Source organism: Lactuca virosa, chromosome 9 (assembly GCF_052849685.1).
Source record: "Lactuca virosa cultivar CGN04683 chromosome 9, Lactuca_virosa_CGN04683_v6, whole genome shotgun sequence".
Taxonomy (NCBI): domain Eukaryota; kingdom Viridiplantae; phylum Streptophyta; class Magnoliopsida; order Asterales; family Asteraceae; genus Lactuca; species Lactuca virosa.
Genome location: NC_136434.1, coordinates 118345182 through 118370562, shown reverse-complemented (window position 1 = coordinate 118370562; position 25381 = coordinate 118345182). Strand labels below are relative to the sequence as shown.

The 25381-nt window shown below is 35.3% G+C and overlaps 1 protein-coding gene across 1 annotated transcript; it reads right to left on the bottom strand.

The window, feature by feature from the left end:
• Positions 1-1753: 1753 nt before the first annotated feature.
• On the bottom strand, positions 1754-2356 carry LOC145139708 (uncharacterized). The gene has a single exon (XM_079073438.1). The coding sequence runs from the start codon at positions 2354-2356 to the stop codon at positions 1754-1756; it is 603 nt and encodes a 200-aa protein (XP_078929564.1).
• Positions 2357-25381: the final 23025 nt, after the last annotated feature.

Below are 25381 nucleotides of genomic sequence, written 5' to 3'. Positions count from 1 at the left end.
GGTGGGTTCGATACCATTTGTAGAGGTGTGCTTGAAGATGTAGTTCATAGTGATTAGTGAGTGAGGTATTTATGGAGTTCTAGATCTAGTACCTTTTTGTACTCATTTACTATGATCGAATACACCTTTTAGCACCCAAATCACCATGTTCTATGTGTTCTTTAATTCCGCATGCCAAATCAAATGCTCATAATTCACATCAATTGGTATCAGAGAGGTTCTTCGAAGATCAAAGCGATTTTTTGTAGAAACGGTTCTCGATTTGGCTACATTCAAAACAATTGGAACTTTTATGGTGAGTTTCTCGATGATCTCTCTAAATATCTTTGATTCGTGCTTGCGTTCTTGAATTTTTTGATCGTTTTCGACTCATTGGATCAAATTTGTTTCAGTCCAATTGTTATGATCCAATAAATTTTTCAATAGATCAAGCCCAAATCTAAGTTTCGATCCGATTTTTAGCCCAAATTCAATTTTTTTTACTGTTCATCATATCCAAACGTGAGTCCAATCACATGTTCTATTAGATGATTCGATGTTTAATCCCATTTTGTTGATTTATATTTTTGAGTGCAAATCAAAGCGATCCATTGCTATTCATTGATTGTTTTGATCAAGCCCAAATCCAAAGACATCATTTTACGCCTTTATTCTACTCTTTGTCGTCTCGGTTTAATTCTTCTTGAGGATTGTTGATGAAGATCGAATTTGGTAGCAAACTCAAATTGTTCTCGAAATCGATTGGCTTTATGCAATAAGGACTTAATGCTGAGTTTTAGATTCAGCACTGGTACACTGCACATACTAGGTTTGGAGCCCGTAACATGAAAGGCACCCTCTATGCTGGGGGTATAGGAGAGTATGCATGTCGTAGTCAACCTAAGTGGGATCTTTGACTTTTTGACATTGAATTTGACTAGAATTTTGACTAAGTTTGACTTAGAAGTATTTTTGGTATTTTGAGCAGTAGTTTGAGATTAGATCACTGTTTGTTGTATAGGTGACCTATAGAGTCAGCAGTTGGAGCTATGATTTGTTCAGCTACATTTCATACTGTGAGGTGAGTTTCCTCACTCTACTTGTGGGTCGAAGGCACCAATGTCGACCCATTAGATTATGTATACTAGTTTAGGATGTTGTTATGCTGTAGTGATATGTTAAGATCTACATGAGTATCTGTTGCTGTTACATGTTTGTATTTGTTGCATATGTCGACATAGTACGGTTGGGTTGAGGCAATACTGCTTTGTACGGAAGCTAACAAACCCGAGAGAAAATAAAACATAAGTTGTGGGCCAGAAAAGGGTAATCTAGACTTATGTTGTGGGCTGGGGAGCAATCCAGACATGAGCTGTGGGCCAGAAAGGCAAGCCAGAATCATGTTGTGGGCTCAGGGGTAATCCATCTCGATGGTTGTGGACCTAGTATGCATGTTGTTAAATGTTTGTGTGGTGGTATTTTAGGGAAACTCACTAAGATTTGAGTTACGGTTTAAGTGTTATGTTTTAGGTACTTCTGATGATCGAGGCAAGGCAAAGGCGTGATCGTACACATCCTTCGGTGATATGTTTGGGAGATTTTATGATACACTGATTTTGGGTTATTTCTATTTGATACTTGGTTTTTGATTTGGGTTTTAACTAGAAACAATGATTTTACCTTAATTGAAAAATGAAAAATCTTATCGTGATTTATGGGATGTTACACCACTCATCTTCCATCCCGAAATGTTTTGACTCGATCACAAACTTTTCTATCGGTTCCGGATTTCAGTTAGTGTCATATCACCTATGGATCCGCCACTTGAAGCATTTATCAATCGTCGCTCCATGGGTGTCAGACCTTCGCAGAAGCAGTTGTATAGTTGGTAATCACTGATTTCATATTGGGGGCAACGAACCAAAAACTTATTAAATCTATTCCAATATGTATGTAGAGCTTTTCTTCTTCCTTGTTTGATACCAAGTATTTCTCTGTGAAGACTCAAAACTCGCATTTCCGGAAAATATTTTTCTAAAAATACTTTTGCGATTTCTGTCCACGTGGTGATTGATCCGGATGGAAGCTCGTACATCCATTCTCTCACTGGGTCTTGAAGTGAGAAGAGGAATGCCCTTAGATTTATCTTGTCTTCAGTAATGACACATGGCTTCATTCCGGAGCAAACCACATGAAATTCCTTGAGGAATTTATGTGGGTCTTCGTTTTCTAAGCCTCTGAACGTAGGGAGAAGGTGTATCAGACTAGATTTTAGCTCGAAGTTCTGGGCTTCTGGAAAAGTGATGCAAAGAGGTTGTTGATTAACCTCTTGTATTGCCCATTCTCTAAGAGTTTTCTCTGCTTTGTCTACACTCATGGCTGATTTTGGGGAGTTGGGTTATGAAGGTTCTGGTGTTTCTGAATGTTCAGAGGGTGTTGGCGAATATCTTTTAAAGGGGCTGTTAGAAGGAAAAGATGGGGGTACTTTTGGGAAGGACGAGACAATAATTTCTAGTTCGTTTCACAAGGGACTGCCTTGTGGTGTGGTGATTTCAGGTGGTAGGGAGGATGATTATGAACCAAACAACCAGCTGATTGTTTTCGTTTTGCTGCTTCTTTCTTCAGTTTCGTTGCAGTCTTCTCAGTTTCTGGATAAAAAACTAGAGGCATACATGTGCGAAAAGTTCTTGGCATACAAACTATTAGAAGCACCGTGTCCCCGACAACGACACCAACTTTTTAAACCGTTGTCGCGCACGATTTAAACAAATAATATTTTCACTGTGTGGTTGCACTAAAGGATAACATAGGGAAGCAAGGTAGAATCCTCAGGGACACACCCTAATGGTCAATGCCTCTTTGTGTAACACCCATACTAGTTATTTAACAGAAAATAATAAAAAGGGGGGGTTTTTGATTAAAAAGTAAACTAAAAGTTGTGGTGAAATTAACTAAACGAAATCAGTAATAAAAATGAATTTAGTTATGCTGCGATTTTCCTAGTCATGCAATCAACGTAGATCTGGTTATTCAAAATGCATTCTATCTAAGCTGGTACTGAGAAAAACTAACCAGATCTAGTATAATCTCTTTTACCTAGTTAAATTAACCAAAACAAGCTATTTAGTTAACCCTAACTTTTTATTGTCTAATTAAACAAGCTCTTAATTAAGATCAGAAAAGTTGCATTAAGATCTGTGTAAAATTCCTAGCAACACCCAATACTTCTCACAAGCTCGGAAGCGTAAAGATATGCAATTTCAGTTTATATCATAGTTAAATCTCAATCACGGAACCAATCTGATACTTGTTACTTATTAACAGTTGACAAGAACAATTACGGAATCTGTTAACTTATTAACTGGAATGATTAAACCCTAGATAGGTGATCAGACTAAGAAGAATTAAAAATCAAACATTCATTAAGCTCAAAATTGAAACAACTAAATAGAAGCACACAATGAAAACCAAATCTGATAACTGGTCACATGAAAAGTACTAGTCTATGTAGAACTGAAAACTAGGGTTTAGCCAAACATGGATAAAATCTGATAAAAACTAGTAAATTGAATAATTAAACTAATGAATCTTACTAAACTAACTGAGATACACGATCCACAGTCTTTAGATCTTCAGAAATCGCTGAAATCAGAGAGAAATCGCCTTAGAAATCGTCATTTTTGTCATCTGGAGCTTCAACAATTGTCCAACCTTCAAACTAATCAAAGAGGCGTCCTATAAATATGAGCCAGAGTCTTCGGGAGCAAGAAACCCAAAAATTCGATAGAATTTTTGAGAAGCACGATCGAATTTTTTAAGTCTTTTATTGAATTTTGCATTTTTTGATTTTCGGGACTTTCTGAAACTGCGAAGTGAAAATTAGATTCAATTTATGGGAAAAATTCGATCGAATATATGTGTTTTTCTACTTTTTCACAAACATGAAAGTTGTTTGAATTTTTGTTTACTTTCTGGAACATTTTGAATCTCTTCAATCGGAGTTACGAGTTATAAGATATGTTCAAAATACAGATAAGGGGTCAAAGCTGCCAACAACATCCCTTAGGCTTTAGAATGTAGCAATCTATCTTCGTAGGATCAATTCGATCGAATTTTTCATGACCAAAACAGCTTCAAGGCATTCCACACAATCTTTCATAAGTTCCAAGTTCCAATTAATTACAATGCTCCATTAAACGCATCTAAAGTTGCTCCCACAAATCTGCTCCACTCATATTATCTGAAAACGACATAAAAACGCTAGCAGTACGCGAATTCTAACGAAAGACATGAGTTGAACATTATTTAAACTAATCGCATGCAAATATAAAATTATGACGCTAAATGTTAATAAAAATTATCCTAAAATAAGCATAAAATGACATCTATCAGAGTACAACTTTCCTTCTAGAGAAGGAAAATAAATTCCATCCAAAAAATGAAGGAATTACAATTCCTTTCAAGTGGGAATGTTGAAGATTACTATACTACCATTTTTATTTTTAACACTACATATGAAATCCCTCCACCACCACCGCCACCCACTACTTCCGTCGCTACCACAACCACCACCACCTCCGCCGCCACAACTGCCAACACCACTACCATCACCACCATTGCCACCACCACCACCGTCGCCACTACATTTGCTACTAAATGCCACCTCCACCACCACCTAAAAATCACATGTAACTAATCTACCTAAATGACTAGTTAATAATATATAAAACCCTTATTTTTTTAACGTCCACGTTTATCGCTTGGCACGGTTATGAATCGGTACTCGTGTTGTTCAATGATTGAAATCTTCTATGAATAAATGAAAGTGAATTATTCATATATATATATATATATATATATATATATATATATATATATATATATATATGTAAATTGTAGAGATATTAGGTGTATATGATAATTGTGTAGAAACTTACGTCGAAACGTAATAAATAAGGCTAAAATAGAAATTAAAAATAAAAGATTATTTTTGATAAATAATCTAAATAAAAATCGTAGTAATCGAAAAAGAGAACTCGTGCGTATAAAGAACGCCTAAAATCTGACTTCGTTAGAGGACGTTATGATTTTTCGAAGTTTCAGCGTAGCAGTGTGCGACATAGAAACCGAAATTGAAATCGGCCGATTGTTAGAAAAAACAATCTAAACAAGAGTTTATGATCTCGTCAATACCTATCCGTCGATATAAAGACAATCGAGAACGGATATCGTATGAGAAAGTTATGATTTTTATACATACTTTAACGGTCTAAGCATGTTAAAAGTATAACTGTAAAAATAAAATAAGAATTAGCCAACAACGTCTAAATAAAAGTTGTAGTACTCGTCGCTCGATACGCGTGGATATAAAGAACGTCAAAAACGGAGCTTGTATGAAGAAGATACAAATTTTTGAAAAAATATTAAATTTTTACGCGCGTAGACAAGGAGTGCGACACGCTTCAGACAAGCGACGCAACTCCACCCAAAATCTGCCATGTGTTAGCATTTGAATGGATCCACGTGAACGCCCTGACAAGAGACTTGGTGTGCCTAGACACCCCCCCCCCCCCTTCAACTCTATATAAACCACGCTTTTGCAACTCATTTTTTCATCCCTTCACCCAAAATCCTCTGGAACTCTCTTGTATCCCTAATATCTTTACTCCCTAGTTCCCGACTTGCAACATCCCAAAATTTAAGACCAAAAATTTCATTTTTAATTTAATAATTCATAAAATGGGTTATTGAAAACATAATGAAGTTATCTCATATCATAAAAACCCATAAGTCATATGTCACAAAACATGTCATAATATAATAATGTTAGAGTACAAAATCCCAAGAATCTTATGTGCGGAAAATCGTATGTGCGATGCGCTGCTACTGTGCCGGCTCCTTTCCCTTCGAAGAAGAAGGACCTTAAACAAAAACTGAAAAATGTAAGCACAATGCTTGGTGAGTTCCCCCATCATACCACATACCATACAATAATTATATTGTCTACCATATCCGGGTACTGGACTACCCTTTCAGTCTCTTTTAACCGGTAACTGCCTAGCATATCAGGGTGCTGGCCTACCCCTTCGGTCTCTTGCGACCGGTAACTTGCCTAGCATGTCAGGGTGCTGGCCTACCCCTTCGGTCCTTTCGACCGGTACCTCTCCTAGCATATCAGGAACCTGGCCTACCCCTTCGGTCCTTTCGACCGGTACTGGGGACTATTTCACCCCCTACTTCTACCATATAACATTCTAGCTCATAAAACCATAAGTCATATTCTTCCTAGCTTATCTGGGTGCTGGCATACCCCTTCGGCCCAATCGACCGGTACTGGGGTCTATCCTACCCCTCCTACCACTATCACATAATATCATAGCATACTAGCACATACATCATAACAGACAGTGACATACCAGATAATTATCACAAAGACAATCATCTCTACTATAACTCTTACTTGTGGGCCAGTATTGGTGCCTTCAACCCACTTTTACTGGAAGGTAACTCACCTCAAATGTCGTGTAGTAGCTGAACTGTCCTTAGCTCTGGGATCAACTGCTCTCAAACTCCTACACATAAAAATCTCCTTTAATTACCCTTTCATACTCATAACCCCTCTAAGGGTCAACTCTGGTCAATGGTCAAAGTCAAAGTTACCATCTTGGTCAAATTCAACATCCTGGTCAAAGTCAACATCCTGGTTGACTCAACTCGCCGAGTTCCATGATCCATAAAACCCTGGAAATCTCGATCCAATTCGTCGAGTTCTTTCATGGACTCGTCGAGTTTCTCTTCATAACAGAGTCGGGACATTTCACTTACAACTTGTCGAGTTCTTCCTTGAACTCGTTGAGTTCTTCAATCTTCCAAAACCCAGAACCCATATCCAACTTGCTGAGTCATCTCCTAGACTCGACGAGTTTGCCCAGTAACATAAAAGGTTGGGGGACCACGACCCAACTCGCCGAGTTGTATGAACAACTCGTCGAGTCCCCCATTGTCTAAACCCATTCAGTCGTTTCTAGTCGGGTTCAATGCTTCCAAAGCATGGATCTAGTCCCCTTGGACTAAGTTACCACATAAAGTTGCTAACTTTACGTCCATGCATGGTGTCATGAAGTTAGAAACACCAAAACTAAGCTATATAAGGGATCTAGGGCATGGGGAAGGGCCAAGGTTTGATAAAGCTGGCAACTTTAAGCCTCATAAGCTCATGAGTGCCTAGATCTGAAGTCAAAACCTCATGATACACTCAAATCCCGAAAATGACTTCAATATGGCCCAAAAGTAACAAAATACAACCCTAAATGAAGATCTAAGGAAAGGAAAGCCAAGGTATCAACTTTATACCTCAAATAAGTTAGAAATGCAGCTCAACTTCCGGATCTACTGGCTTTCTCTTGAATCCTCAAGATTCTCCTTCCTTCTCAAGCTTCAAAATCACCAAGAACACACAAAAATGGCTCAAGAACACTCAAATGTGGATTAGGGTTTCGTGGCTAGGGTTTGGAGTGATGGAGGCTACAAATGAGGCCACCCTTTGGAGGTTAAGTTGTTTAAATAGGGTGCAAACCCTGAAAATTAGGGTTTCACTCTGGCATCCCTACTCGTCGAGTTGAGGCTCTCAACTCGTTGAGTAGACTTTAAGTCTCGCGTCTAAAAATCCATTCCTACTCGACGAGTTTGGGGCCTCCAACTCGTCGAGTCCCTTTGCAAAATGACTAATTTGATTTAAAATACATACCAGGATCCGGGCGTTACACGACTACTATAACGAGACCCTGCGGAATCATAGAGCCGGAGAATTAGAAGCTTTCGGGTGAGATATCTGCCCTCGTAATTACTGGTTCTCGTTAGAAAACTTTGTAAGTTAAGCTGCACTTATTATGCTTTAAGTGTAACTTATATTTATAATCATAGTTGTTATTATGAACCTATAAATAAGATTTGTCAGTGATTCCAAGTTAAAATATTTATTGATCTACTTACATGAGTGATGTCTAGGCTGGATTTAGTGAGGTATTTAAAGTGGGATTTCCAAACAGTTTACTCTGTATACCAAACGGACCCTACCTTCGATATGATCCTACCTGGTTATTCCTGTCTTGATAAATCTTGATGTAGACATTGAGATTATTGAGGGATCTAGACTTTCTTTATTATAGTCTCAAAGAATATGAAACTAGATTAAGACTTTAGGTCTTTTGAAAGGCTAAGGTGTTAAGGCGACGCGCTGCCCGAACCTCGAATCACCCACTTTTGTCAGGTGAATGCGTAGTTACTTTCAAAAGCATAATTTAATAAAACTATTTATTAAATGCTAACTATATAGATTATACTCTCTGCTATTTGTATAAATTGTAATAGTATTGATTGATTAGGATTTGTATTGGAAGTAGAATGCCTTAAGCAATAGTCTTGTTTAGTTATAAAAATAAGGCTTATAAAGGATTGCCAAGTTCAAATTAAGAAGAATGTCGAATAGGTCTCATCTGGAGGTAGAGTGTGAGATCAAGACGGAGTGTAGTACTCCTCCTATTCTTGGATGACCATAAATGGTGGGTCCAGATCAGACAACTGGCAAGTATGTCTGGGTCATCGACCAAAGTTGATGACAGCATTTAACCATTCTAGGCGGTCTAGTGAATTACGTTGCTATTGTGGACTTATAACCCACAAACATAGATAAAATGTGATACCATATTTATCAAATACTTTGAACATTGGTTGCTTTTAATATGACTTACACTGGCCAAGGACTCCCTTAGTTGTATAGTCAAAAAGTTGCTCAAACGATTCATTAGGTAAGGTGATTCTTCTAGATGATCGTTGACTTAGGATTTGTGAGCATCGGTTCGGCTGTGTAGATTGTCTTATGGATATTTACATTAGATCTTATATATCTATATTATTTGGTAATGTCTGTTTTTGCAGGAATGTTATCATGATATATTATCATTAATATATTATGGACTTGAAAACCCTATGCATCTTACAAGGTTTTCTCAAACATGACACACTCAATTTATATGCATCACAGGTAGCAGAACTAAGACTGCTGGAAACTAATTAGGATGCCAAGTGAAATAAGAGATGTGGCTATAATAGTATTTCGAGACCTTTTAGTATTTATATTGTAACCTATGTTTGGATATTAATGGTGACATCCATGGTATTTTAATATAATGAAATAACTTATGTTATCTCAAATTGTTTCAATTAAGCTAGGATTTTCCGCAACATAATAACTTAAAGCGTAAAGAAAAAGTTTTAACTGGTTCTGAAAATATAGAGATGTCACATAGTTGATATAAATACCCCAAAAAATATTAAACATTTGAAAATCTTTTTATACCTATGAATATCAAAATTTTAGCCATGTAGTCATAACGATGATTGTATAAACAATAATTCAAAATAAAATCCGACTATTGTAGTATTGTATAAACTTTTTATCATTGCCATGGAGGGTTTAAATGTTGCTATGAGAACCACTAGTCAAAAATCTATGTGTCACATTTGTTTTATGCTGATGATGCTCTTTTCATTGGGGATTGGACGAGCTCAAATTTTGCAAACTTGGCTCGTATTCTCAAATGTTTTCATGCAGCTTCCGGTTTAAAAGTGAATTTTCATAAATCGAAGGCGTTTGCTATTGGGGTTTCTAATAATGAGGTGTCAAGTTGTGCTAGGATCCTTGGGTGTGAAGCGGCTTCTTTCCCTTTCAAGTACCTCGAGGTTCCGGTTGGAGCTAATATGAATCTTAAATGGAATTGGTGGCCCATTATTGAAAAGGTTCAATCCAAACTTTCCGCATGGAAAGCTAAACATCTTTCTTTAGGTAGTCGTTTAACTCTTGTCAAATCGGTCCTTGGATCGTTACCTTTATTTTTCTTTTCGCTGTTCATGGCTCCTAAGTCCGTTATTGAGCATCTTGAGAAGATTCGCAGACCTTTTCTGTGGGGAGGGATTGAAGTAAAAAATAAAATTAATTGGGTGGCCTGGAAGGTGATTCTTGGTCCTAAGGATCAAGGTGGTCTCGGGGTGGGCTCCCTCAACTCATTGAATTAGGCTTTGTTATACAAATGGCTTTGGCGGTTTAAATGTGACTCGGTCTCTTTATGGAGGCGAGTCATCTGTGGAATTCACAACAACATGAGAAAACCTATTGACGGTCTTGCTAAAAAATAAATTACTGGAATCTGGTTTAATGTCGTCAAGGTGGCTCATGTGGTGGAGGAGATTGGAATCGATGTTTCTTCAGTTTTTCAAATACATGTTGGTTCCGGCAAGTCTACTTTGTTCTGGTTAGATGATTGGACAGGTTGTGGTTCTTTGGCTGCTAGATTCCTAACTCTTTTCGCACTTGATAAGAAAAAATCATGTTATATTGAGGAGAGAATCTTGAATAATAGATTTGTCGGGGCTTGGAAGAGAATTCCTAGTAGCTATATTGAAATCAAGGAATTGAGAGACGTAAGGAGCTGCACGGATGAGATGGTTTTGAGTAACGAGTCAGATATTTGGAAATCAAAGCTTTCTCCTAATGGGAACTTTTTCGTCCATGACTTGCGTGTCATAATCGATTCTAAGCTTATTGTTCCTATGCCTAATCCGACTGTCTGGTTAAGGCTAGTTCCGTTGAAAATTATTGTCTTTGTTTGGAGGGCTTGTATTGATAGGCTTCCTTCGGCTGTGGCTCTCGCTCGAAGGAGTATTTCTGTCTCGAACATCTCCTGCCAGTTCTGCAATGGTGGAATCGACGATTCCAATCATTTTTCTAAGTTGTCCTCAGGTGGAAGTTTCCCTAAGGTGGACGTTCAATTGGTGATGTATCCAGTGGCAGAATTTTAATTCAGTTGGGGGGCTTGTGCAATTTGCTGCAACTTGGGGAAATTGTCCTAAAAAAAGGAAGATTTTGTTGGCCATCATCTTTGGTTTCTTATGGTGTATTTTGAAAGCGAGAAATGATAGCATTTTTAATAATATGAGTTCTTCTCTTTCTTTTTTGGCGGATAGTGTGCTCGCTATGGTGTTTGGTTGGATTAAACATAGGGGTAATTACGAGAATTGTAAATGGGCGGTTTGAGTTTGCTCTCCCTTTGATATCATGTAATCGTTTTATTTGTTTTTGTTTGTACTTTGTTTTTTGTTTTTCTTTGCCCGACCTTTTCTCTTTATAGGCTGTGGTTTTTAATAAAATTTCGTCATTTCAAAAAAAAAATATATTAAAATTCAAAAATCATCTTACCAATTATCTACCTAAGATTAAATTAATTAAAACTAGAAAGGTTACCCCCGCTACGCGGGGGTCAGAAGCTTTCAATGTTGTTTCCGAATTGATAAATATGACAGACATAGAAAGTGCAAGGATGAAAAGTCTGGGCTTTGCCCCGGACAAAAAATGTAAAAGTTTTGACTGCAAGGAACAGAAGTGTGAAAATGGCTAAAGAATTAAAGGGGTAGGAATTAGCAACTTTTTAGAAAAGGGATCAAAGTTGTCAAACCGTTAAAGTTTTGTGGCCAAACTTTAAATATTAAAAGGTTCCAAAAAAGTTTAAAAATATTGATTGTAAGGACCAAAAGTGTCAAAATGGGTAAAGAATAATGAGCAAAGTTGCCAAAAAACATCCAAATTTAGTATTCCTAACTTCCAACAATAATATAGGGACCAATTCTGTCAAAAAAAATGGGAAGTTGAATGGAACACAAACAAAAGGACATGAATAAATTAATTAAAGAAGTACAGGGACCGGATATGTAAATCAAGTGACCAAAGGTAGACAAAGTATGACAACTTTACTGTTCTTTTCCTCCACAATTTTAATATATATATATATATAATAATGTGAATATACACCGGATCATAGACCTATTAGTTTATTAATGGATTACGGAATCCAAATTGATTTTGTGGACTAAATTTTAAATCTATTTTCTTTTAATTTATGTAATTTAGATTTTGACCAATCATAATAAAAGTACCAGGTAATCATTATTAATCATTAAATAATTTATTTTAATAATCGTTGTGGTTGGTGACTACTTTCTAAACCCACACCTACCACCCTTTATTTTGACCATTTGAGATTTTCTACATGTTCACCAACCACCATGTTTTTCTCAAACGAATTTAAAACCATATTAACTCTTAATTTTTGTTATATTAGTTTAATAAAATGTTTTCTAAGGTGATGTTTGTTTTTTGGAAAAGATCTCTTCAGACCTCTTATTGCTGCGCGGCGCAGCACACGCGCAATACTTTTCATCTCGCAGCTGTTTGTTTTTCAGAAGTCTGCGGATTAAAAAACCTCTGTGCGTGTTCTTCTTAGCGCAACACTTGTTTTGCCTCTTCCAAACTCTTCTTCTTCTTTTTCCTTGCTAAAATATTGATTATATATTGTTGAAATCTTATTTCACATTTTTTTTTCGTTTTTTTTTGTTTATTCTTGTTGGTTTTTTTATATTGAATAATAATAATTTGTTGATGAAATATCATTATTTTATGCTAAAATATCTTTATTTTTTGTTAAAATATCATTATTTTTTGCTGAAATATCATAAATTTTTGCCGAACTATCATACATTATTAAATTTTCTGTATTAAAAAACTATTTTCGGATTATAAAATCAGATTATTTTAATTTTTTAATATCTGCAGCAGCATGCAGATGTTAAAAAAACAAACACGCTTCTTATTACAGTCTGCAGTCGTTTGATCCACCTCTTCTATTGCAGAGGGTTACAGAGGTGGTCCGCAGACTTTATGGATTTTTATTTCAAAAAAACAAACACCATTTAAGTAATCAATTATTATTCAAAAATATAATTCAATAGTTTGAATTACAAGCATTTAAATTTAAGTAAGTTACAAGTAATTGTCAAATGGTAAACATGAATATGTACGTCCGATAAATTCCGATTTTGTTTTAGGGACTGTTTGGTAGAAACTAAATGATTCAACATCGAATGGCAAAAGGCCTGAGTGGTCAAGAGACCTTGAATGATTCATCTTATTTATTAAAGTTGTTGAACGAAAAAAATAACATTCTAATGAATTATTTTTTATTTCAGTATTGGTCCATCGTAAAAGGTATTAATAAAAAACCATTAGACCTTTATAAAATAATATTTTTGCTTTTATCTTATCATTTTCTTATACAAATTCAAATAAACCTTAGACTTTTTGTCTTTCCCATCATCATCTTCTTCCACACCAACCCTATTATTAATAAACTTTAACTATTTTAAAAATATATTTTGTACTTTTAGTTTATCTCATAACATAAGAAAAAGAATAATAAGATGTTTGTGTTTCGAGTAGAATACAAATATTAAACATGCTAAATCAAGTTTTTATATATTAATTACCGGCTTTATAAAACAAAGACTAACAAGAGGCAAATTCATTATTTTTAATACCAAGGAAAATAAGAAAAAAAAAAGAAGAAGCATTAAAGACTAACAGGATTTAATCATATAAACAAATAAAATCAAAGATTAAACAACACAAGTTAAGCTTCATTGTTTCTTTCAATATCTATTATTCATGTTGCTGTTATGTTTAAACAAGTTGCAAGCTACACGAATTAAAGAATTAATGAATAGAAGCCAATCAAATCACATTGCCAACACAACTAGACCAACTTGAGTTAATTAAAAATTTCACAAACAATAAAAAATAAAAAGTCTAACAATCCAAATTGAAGATTCCATGAGACACCATTATGATTGAATCTTTGATTGTTTTTATTTTTATTTTAAATAAACGTTATTATTTTTTTTGAAAAAATAAATATTATTTTTATCTTTTATTCCTATTTATCTTTTTATTCATATAAAATAATAACATTTGAAATACATTTTTGTCAATTCTCTCTTTATTGATTTGATAGTTGTCTTGATCTAAAAATAGAAAAAATATACGAGCAAAAGATTAAAAAAATATTTGATTTTTTTTTTCCATTTCATATCAATCTTATTTTTATGTTTTTTTTCTCTTTATTATTATAATATGGATTAAACGATATAATTATTATTTTCTTTTAATTTTTGGTAATACAATTATTAAATTATTTTACTATTTACTTATCTTGTTTTACTTTTTATTATCATAATAAGTTAGGACTTAAAATTCATTGGTTCTAGGAAGGTTTATAGAAACATTTGATCAACGTATTTTGATGGATTTCGTTGGAATTTAATTCTATATATTTTTGAAACAAACACGTGAATGTGTACGAATTAAATTTCAATTATGGTAAAATCGCAAAAAATACAACAAATCAAATGCCCCTATGGTTATTTCAAGTATTCATAAGACTTGAGGGTGTGGTGCATGACATGACACAATGCCACATTATCAGACTAGGGATGCAAACGAGCCGAACCGAGCTTGAGCTCGGCTCAGTTCGAGCTTTATAGTATGTAGCTTGGCTCATGCTCGTGAAGAATTGTACAAGCTTGGCTCGAGCTCGAGCTCGGCTCGTGTTTTGTCTGATAAGTCTAAATAAGCTTAAGTTTGGTTCAAGCTCGTCAAGAAGCTCGTTTGCTATTACCCTGTAACACCCCAATTTTTTTCAAACTTTTTCGAACTTTAAAATGCTATGGTTAAAACAAATCATTACGGGTATTAACCGAAATTTAACAAAAATCGGTCCCACAAAAACATTTATGAATAAAACATTAGGTGTTACCATTCAGCATCATACAAACCATAACAAGCAAATAAGAATTACATCAATAACATTAAAAAGAAACTTAACAAGTTCACTCCATTTTCTATCTCTTAAACTTCTAACTTCCATCTATCAATTTTCTCCTTAATTGCAACCTCGAATACATGACATTAAAAAAAGATACGTAAGACAAAAATATCTCGCAAGCTACGCGGGTTTGTGACCCAAAACATTTATCACATTTTCATTAAAAATATTTCATCGTTCAAATAGACATTTCCCATAATTCGTTCCATATCAAAATATTTCATTAGTCATAACATATTTCAAAAGACATTTATTTTCACATTCCATTCCTTCTTTCATTAAAGGCTAATTATGGTATTAAACCGTTTCCATTTTTATACTTAGGGTCTACGTCCAATAAAGGAACCACTCCTAAGTTTAGACCAAGGTGGAAAAAACAAATCAATCCACTAATACATCATTTCCATTAGGACATCTATCTCGCGAAGGGGAGACGCCACCCCGATAGATTCCTCTAGTGCCTCTTATGAGGTATCACGACCCGGACAATTTTCATTTCATTATTTTCCAATTCATTTCATTACATTCCATTTTTTTCATTATTTTCCATTTCTTGTCATTACTTTCCATGATTTGCATATTTCATATGTCAGTATCAAAATATTCATTTCAAACACGTTATCAAAACATTTATTCTTCCAAAACGTTCTTTACTTTCAAAACATTCTTTTCAAAAACATTTAACACTTTTATTTCAAAAAATTTCATATATCAAAGCATTACATTTCATTATCAAAAATTCATTTTGCCATGTACCCCAAAGTGGGAAAAATGCCAACATGTACTCACCTCAATCACACGAAGGCTAGCTAGTCATCTTCTAGTTCATTTCCTTTGAGCAACACTCTCAAACACCACCTATATAGCAAGTAAGTAAAGGTCAATCAAAATGACCAAAATACCCCTCAAAGATTCTATTACTAAATTTTATTGCTTCAACTCATTCCTTATGAAGAACTATGAAAGTAGGCAAAAACCGCACGTAAATCCGAGTATGTATGCAAAAGTTATGAGGAAAATACTAAAGTTCAAATTTTTGGTCTAGCTGGGCACTCTGATGTCTGTACGCGGGCCGCATGCCTGACCATGTGGGTCGCGTCCCATAGCAACCCAAAGACCCCCAAAAACTCATTTTTTTGAGTCCTAAAGTTGATTGGGGTGGTTTTGGTCTTTTCGGTAACCATTTATAACACTTTTAAAGGTTTTCAAGCACTACTAGAGAATGTTTTATGATGTCAAAATATTCAACTTAATTCATTAAGTCCTTAATCAAAATGCTATGTTCATAATGCTTACAAGCATTCAAATGAAAGGATTAAGATCTTAAGTTGCTCAAAAACACTCTTTAACCAATATGGCTTATTCTCAAATCATTTAATACATCATTGGGTATTGTCAAGTACATAAACCACCATTAATCTCATTGCAAGTACTTAATCCAACTATGGAATCCTCAATTCCATTTAATGTTTCCCAAATTGCCCTTTGGGCCAAAACAATCACTAGAGCTAGAACCTTACTAGCATCCCTTCATGTTTGTGTTCCAATATCATCTTTATAGTGTCAGTTCATATTCATGAATGTCATTCACTTCTTAGATGTCAATCTTTATGTAGTAATCTATACATTTCCCAAAATTCCCTATTTAACAACAAACTCCATAGATTCATCCAATAATCAATCAACACTTAGTATTTTTCATCCAAATCATTCTAATAGCATCCATTCATGGTTATGAACTTCATTTGCTCAACAATTGCTCAACTACAAAGGATTCCATTGGTTTCTTCATATTGTCCCCAAATCCATTTCAATCCTATTATACATGATTCTACCATCATTGATGTGTTTGATTATTCCAATTGGATCCTTTGTCAACAAACATCATCTAGGTCATAGAATTTATTCCAATTTAACAAATAAACAAGAAATCCCCAATTTGGATTTCTAGGGTCCATGAGGGTTTTCACTCAAATCCTCAAATCCATCAATGGGGTGATTGTATTAAGATTGGGATCATCAAAACAACTCAAGGGATGTTAGAAACCAAAACCATAACCCTTATAAGAAGCTAAATTCGACAATGGGGTCAAACTCACTTCACAAATCCGAATTCCAGGTGAAAAGGAGAATAAATTATACCTTGAACCACTTGATTTCTTCACAACTTCCACCAAATGAACCAAGAAGGATTGAGATCGACCCATAGGGTTTCTATTGAGCTTGAATCACCATCTAACCTCCTCTTATCCTCCAATCGTTCTTATTTGGATGAAATGAAGTGGAAGCATTCTTATTTTCAGATTTGTCATATATGGTCCTTCTAGTTCACATCTTTTGCCAAATTTATCATTTCTTCATTCGTTTTCACATTTTCTTAAAAGGTTGACATAATGAGTCGTTGACGATCCCATTCTTAACATTCCTCATCCATTTAACCTTGGTGAGTCAACCCTTGGTCAAACATACTTTTCCAAATTGACACTTTGGGTCCCTTAACTTTGAAATGTTAACATCTCAACCTTTAACTTTGCAAGTTTCATATGGACTAATGATATGATTATCATTTAAATGATTTAATTATGTAAATCGTCCTTTATCTAAATATCTTAATTAATTTAAGAACCTTATCTTGAATTTTAGGAGGTTTCATACCCTAAATCCCTAATTCCTCAAATATATTTTTATTTAATATATTAAAAAATAATAAATTATATTATATACAAGCTCGTAAGCCTAATCGAGTTTAATGACACAGTCTCGAGCTCGAGCTCGCTTAATAAACGAGCCTAATATTAAGCTCAAATTCGTTTAAAATCGATCTCAAGTCGAGCTTTTAACGATTTAATTTCGAGTAGCTCACGAGTAGCTTGGCTCGTTTGCACTCTAATCACCATCACGTGAAATTTGTCACACAACATGCATGACATGCCATTTTCAGGAGGTGAGTCAAATTGGTAAAAAACTACAAAAAATAGAAATAAATAACATACACACACTCTCATCGACATTTATACGTGGTATCATGACTAAGAACATAACATGCCACCATTTGGGATGTTGTATGGTGAGAGTGTCAAGCAAATGCAATGACCACTTCTTATAGTCAAATAAAACTATAATATATGAATAAACAAATTATACTTCAAATCTTTGATTTTGAAAGGTAAATTATCAGTTTTAAAGAAGGATACCCTGTTTTAAGAAAATAAAATATTGAAATTTTTTTGAACTTACTAACAACCCCAATTCGCTCTTTCCTTTTTTATTTTATAGAAATGTAACATATTCATGGCTTTTGTATATTTATATAATATATCATGTATATCATATCATACTTTATTTTTATATTTTTTTGTCTAGATTTTTAATTTTGTTACGAATTTGATGAAAACTTTAATTTTTGTCACGAATATGGTTCAATTTTTTTTACCAATTCACAAAGGATTAGTTTCTTTTACAAACTTTTTTTTAACCTTTTCAATACTTTTTAAACTTTTTTTTTTGACAACCTTCCCTTTGTAAATATATTTTTAATACTTTTCTATAACCCTTCTTAAACAAGTGTATATATATATATATATATTTTTTTTTTTTAGAAAAACAAGTATAACAAAACTGAAGACTTTTTTTTTGAATTTTTTTATAATCTTTTCTAATATTTTTTACAAAATTTTAAAATCTTGTTATATATATTTTTTACAATTTTTTATACTTTTTACATTGTTTATATATACTTCCGTTTAAAGAAAGGTGTATGAAAGTATAAAAAATGTCAAAAACTATATAAAAATAAGTTCAAAACGTTATATTAAAAATTGTTAAAACAAGCTTATAACTTTTTTATAAATAAGTATAAAAAACTGCAACAAATATAAAGAATTTTATAAAAATTGTAAAAAGCTAATAAACAGTCCTTGTAAATTTTGAAAAATAAAATAAAAAAAGCTTATAAAAAGTTATAAAAAAATCCTAAAAAAGTTGCAAAAAAGTTATAAAAAGAAAAAATTAGATCATATTCTTAATAAAATTTAAATTTATTGATCACTCATAATTTTTTTTTTAGTTTAATAACTTATGATACAAGTGTAAAATTGAAATACAACCTACTATGCTGGAAATATAAACTCATTATTCTCTTTCCCTTAAAAAAACACCATCTATATGACTGCTATAAGTTGACAAGGTGCAATGTTAGGACATTTTGTAAAGCAGACTTATTTTGTATAAAAAAATCAACTAACAGAAATAACTGTTTTATCATCACAGTTGTTTAATTAAGAGTATTAAAATTTAATAAAATAAATTAAGTGACCCTGCATACTGATTTGGGACAGTAGACTCTTCAGTCAAGCCAACGGCCAACTGCCTTTTTCCTTTAAATTATTCAATTTGCATCTTTGACTTAATGTTTTTAAGAAACTAAATGTTAGAATAAAATTCATATTAACGGTCTGAACACTGTACTCTGAACACAAAATCTAATGAACACTCAGCATATTTCGTCGACGTGATTATTAATAATTATTTGGACGATAAACAGACCAACACCACGAAACAATATAATGTTCCATTTTGGATGTTATAACTTTTAGCATTTAATTTGAAATTAATTAAATTTATAATATATTTTACTTAAATATAAAAGGCCATATTCTTACTACTTCATTATGTTGTATATTAGAACCAATAGACACACAAGCAAACTGATAAATAATATTGAGAATTATATGTTGATTAGTTGCGAATAATTGATCCAATTTTATTAATATGATTAATAAGTTTCGTCCAGAAACCATATTAATCTTTCTCGATTGGATCTGATTATAAGAAATGTAGAAAGAGAGTGTCCTGTTATTGGACGAAAGTAAACACGAGACATAAAGGTAAAACCGGCATGTTGACGGCTGATCTTGATCTTAGAATTACACGGATCAGACTCCCGTCTTTAAAGGTTTTTACTTCACTTCTTTCGGCTGTAAACAACAGAGTAAAACCCCATGATTTAATGCAGATTTACCGAGTTTCCAACAACAATGGAAAACGATAAACACAAAGTGAATATTGACAAATCGGGAAGAAATCGCTAAAAATATTGAGAGAGCCTTGAATTTTCGTGTGTGTACTACGGTTTCTAGGGAGCTGTATTTATAGGTGTCGAAACCCTAGAAGACAGAAAATGGCCCTCATAGGTCGGCCCCTTAGAAACCCTAGGGCGACGACATGCTCTCCAAGCAAGCCGTTTTCTGAGCCTTCTAGAACATTCAATCACCTTATTTACGAAGTCAACGCTAGTCAACCGTTTGACCAGATCGGTCAAACCAACTTGACCCGAACTTGTTAAAAATAAAAGCTCCTCGGCTCCCAGCTATAACATCCGTAAAAATTTATAAAATTTAAACTTTTCAAAACAACCCTTTTTATAAAGAAGTATTTACAAAACCCTTGTTTCTAAAACATTGCTTTAAAAACCAGAATCGCTTTCAACCTAGTTTTCAAACATTCACATTATCAGAGTTTCCCAGAAGTCATAAGTCCAAAATGCGAGGATGTGTACGGTCACGCCTTTGCCTTGGCTCGATCTACAGAAGTACCTGAAACCATAAACCAAAACTGTAAGTACAAAGCTTAGTGAGTTCCCCCAAAATACCAATCACACAAGCGATCACATATATAAAATAACAGCATGCAATGGGTCCACGGCTAAAAGACTAGATTACCCATGATCCCACAGTATGAGTCTGGCTTGCCTATCGGGCCCACAACTCACATCCGGGTTGCTCCTGAGCCCACAACATAAGTCTGGCTTACCCTCGGGGCCCACAACTTATGTATGGCTTGCTCCCTGTACCGATCAGTCATTGAATTGAATTATCAATGTTCAGCCCTCAATACGAGTCTAACATACCAACCGGGTCCCCAGCTCATATCTGGAATGCTATTGAGACCTCAGTATGAGTCTGGCATGCCCTACCCGACCCTCAACTCATATCTGGATTGCTCCAATACCCTCAAGCCCTCAGTACGAGTCTGGCATACCTAGCGGGTCCTCAGCTTGTATCTGGAATGCTATTGAGCCCTCAGCATGAGTCTGGCATGACCTACCCGACCCTCAGCTCATATCTGGAATGCCCCAGGGTTTGTTGGCTACAACATGAAGCATTACAACCTCAAACCAACACAATATGCTGACAGATAACGAACATACACAGATAATCATGCGGACAAAATCATAGGTAGTCCTATAGATCTACCAGACTAGCATATCAATAACTAGCATACTCATGCATATCTATTCCATACTCGGCATATCAGCAATATAAGATTATCAAACCAAAGGGCCGGCCTTGGTGCCTTCGACCCGAAAGTACAGTGAGGAAAACTCACCTCGAAATGCCGAATCATACTAAAAACCTCCGACTGCTGACTCACGAGATTCCCGAACTAACACAACAAAACAAACATCCCATTAACAATTTGATTATCATCCTTGACTAATGATCCATACTTAGGGTAAATGTCCATTTTACCCTTTCCCTAATTAGGCCAAGCCCCAATCCCAATTCTTGATCCAAAAGGTCCAAATTACCTCAAGGCCCATAAGTGGCCTAATTTTCGAAATTGGGCCAAACTCCTTATTGGGCCTTATCCAAAGGTCTGATCCTCTATTTAGCCCAAAACACACTTATCCAGATGGTCCATTAGGGCCTAAGTATCAAAGCCCAACAGATAGCTCAATACCCGAAGCCCTAAGTTTGAAACCCAAACAGAAGGCATACGTGGGGCGTACCCCTTCGGTACGTTGGGTGTACTTCGCCTCGCATTGACCACCATCAGTGTGGTTGACTCAGTATGCGGGGCGTACATCAACCTACGCGGGGTGTACCCTCGCAAGGCTTAAAACTTCCATAAGTGCTTAATGGATTAAGCACTTGAGCTCAAACTTCAAATCCATGATCCAATAGCACTCTAGAACCATAAAGTCTCAAACTTTAAGACTTTGGTCGTCTAAAAAGGGCTTAATGCATGGTCTTAATCCATTAAGACCTCCTACAAGGAACAAGGGACCAAACTAGCTCAAGGGACCTCATTTTTATGTCTAAGGACCCATCCTAGGGTCTGAAAGGATAGCCCAACACGACCAACACAAAGCATGCACAAAATTGGGACTCTTGGGACAAGAAGGATACCAAAAAGTAACCAAAACAAGATCTAAACAATCCAAGCATAAAGGTAGAAGCTTTATACCTTCTAAAACTTCCCAAGAAGATGATAATCCCATATCTACAAGCTTGCTTCATTCCTTGACTCCTTTGATGCACTAACTTCTCCTTTTTGGCACACAAAAATCACACTATAAGCTCAAGATGCTCACTATGGGGGTTAGGGTTCTCTCAAAACGGCTAAAGGACTTGGAGGCTGAAAGAGTGTGACATCCCCATTTTTCACGGCCAGAAAAGACCGATTTTGTTTATGCTTTATAAAAATCAGAGTACCTCTTTTAATAAAAATGTTACAGAATTTGTTCCCAGAAAAACATGATAAATACGTTATCAAAGCATTTCCGAAGAAATGTATTCTTATCCATTTTATAACATTTGGGATGTCATCGTTAATACAGAAACATAAGCATAAACAGAACTTACATTCATTTACACTAGTGATCTACATCTCTTTTAAATCCCTTAGTGTAAAGTAGCTTCATATCGACACCTGTGATACAAATAAGCTTGAGTGGGTCAGGTTGGGAAACCTGGTGAGTACATAGGGTTTTCAACCCACAATAATTCAATTATTATGTTTAAACATCAAACAATCAACCCAATTACCCTTCCCCATTATCTTCCTTACTCTTAAGGATCTACCCTAAGAATCATCTATCCTGCATTCATTCATTTCGAAGCCCATTGCTTCCAGGGTTTATATGATAGGCACTAAGTCCATAGCTACCAATGCTTGTTCGTAAAGCACTAATTCCATAGCTGCTAAAGTTCATTCATCGGGTACTAAATCCATAGTTACCGGTGTTCAGCTAATAGGTACTAAATCCATAGCTACCAACGTTTATTTAACAGGTACTAAGTCCATAGCTACCAATGTTTATTCTATAGGCACTAAGTCCATAGCTGCCGATGTTATTTGTTAGGCACTAAGTCTATAGTTGCCAATGTGCACTCATATCATCTTTCATCTCTCATCATTCATCTACCCATGTTTTACCCAACATATTCGTAGATATAAAATACATACACATTTTAAATTATTTAAAACATGTATAAAATCGTTCATCCAGCATAGAAAGCAAGTATTCAAATAATATGCACACATACCACGTAATTTATATAAAATACTTCATATCTATGTGTAAGATGAAAGTAACTATGCACTCACCTGCAATGGTGGTGACTCGGTACTCGGACAGCACTTCGTTTACTTTAAAACGAATTTCCGTTGACAAAACCTAGTATCATTTCCACTAGAGTTTAGTCTAATGTTCAACGACACTAATTAATAGTCTAACTATTATTACTATTATATAAGCGTTAAACAATACTCTTCACCCACTATGTACACACAGGGGCCAAACATGAAACACTCGAGGGCAGGATCATTTTGGCATATAACACTTCTGAAATCCAACAACCCAGGCGGCCCTTCAAACCGGATTCCCCGTACCGCTAGTGGTTAAAAAGATATTATAACGACACTTATATAACCCGTAATAATAGCTCAAATAATTATTATAAGGTCCTAATAACGTTACTATATTTAAATAAAAACTATATTAAAAATTAGGTAGGCGTATCTTACCTACGAGGGGGTTTGGCTAGAAGCCGCGCTCTGCAGGGGCAGAACTTCCGAGCCAAAAGCTCTTCTTCTCGGAGCCGTCGAGCGCTCCGGGGCTTTCTTCTAGCGCTAGGGGAGTTTTGGGAGGTTTAAAGAGAGAGTAGAGAGAGAAGGGTGGAGGTGTGAAGAAATGAGGGTGGAAGGGGTTGTATTTATAGGGTGGAATATGGCTGAAATTAGTGCCACATGTCACCATCTAGTGGCAAGCCTTGGGGAGAAAGCAATGGCCAAGATTGTGTCACGTCACCCTTTTTGCAGCAGCACCCTGCCGACTTCTAAACCCCGTAACTTTCGCATACGAGCTCCGTTTTCGACGTTATTTATATCCACGCGTAGGTAAAAATAAGATCTACAACTTTCATTTTGACTCCGTCGGCTAATTCTCGACTGATCTTAAATTTAACAGTACGAGGAGATTATATTGTTAAATGTCCGCGTAAAATTCATAACTTCAACATACGGACTCCGTTTTCGTCTGTCTTTTTACCGTTGAGTTCCTATTAATGAGATCTTCAATTCTCATTTAGGTCGCGTAGGCCAAAAACCACTCGATCTAAAATTCGAGTTTCGGGTCGTGCACTGCTATGCCAAATCTTAGAAAATTCATAACTTCCTCTTACGAAGTCAGATTTGGGCGTTCTTTTGTTTGTATGTTCTCGGTTTAACGTATACTACAAATTTTGTTTAGATCAGTAAGGCTAAAAAGTCTTCTACCGTAAATTCACTATTTACGTCTCCCGGTGTCGTGTCGGTTTTGCCGTAAAACTTCGACGCACCATAGCTTCTTCGTTATAACTCGGATTTCGGCGTTCTTTATATGTACAAAACCCTTGTAACATATACTACAACTTGGTTAAGATTAATCCTTCTAAATAATCTTCCATCAAAAACTCATTTTTGATGCTCATCGTCTCTAAATTGACTAGCCCGGATCTGCGGGCGTTACAATTATCTCCCCCTTAGGATGATTACGTCCCGGAATCATCAACGAAACAAGGCTGTATAATGACTCCGTACGTTATCTCTTTATCCTAGGTAATAATCGTAACTTCTATGCTCCTTCGAATGATTATCTAATTCTTGGACTTCTCGACTGCAGGCGGTGCTCGATCTTGCACTTGCTCCCTATCTCACGTTAGACTCCAAATTATGACCTTCAAGTCACAATCTCGATCATCACTGGATACAAATTTAAGATAAGTTTTTTTATTACTACAATGGAACGGTGTATCATATTCTAATGACCTATCATTGTATGTTGCAACGCTTAGACTCAGGTCTCTTAGAGTCTTCCAGAACAGACTATACTTTCGTTCATGTTCTAAGTCCTGACCCTCTAGCTGATGCCCTTGACATACCCCATGACCTGCTATAATTCTCAAAACCCCATGACCTGCCCGACCTTCATACCAATAGAACCATCCCAGATCACAAACACATGAACTAAGTCCTGACCCTCTAGCTGATGCCCTTGACATACCGATCCCTTACCTCACATCTCCCTGACTTACATTCTTTGCACGGATACACTCGCGATTCTCAACACGAGTTCCCACGAAAAATCATCCTGAAATGGCCATACATAAAATTTCTATAAGTTCTTTAGTAAGGCTGATGAGCGCCCTGTTGGATTAGGTGTCTAAGCCCATAACTGTAATTTGTATGTACTTGATTTGATAGTAGCAGGGTCCTTTTAGGTTGGCTACACCATAGCAACTTGATAGGATGACTTTTAGAGAAAGAGGTTAATAAATGATTTATTAATATATTATAAAAATAATATATTA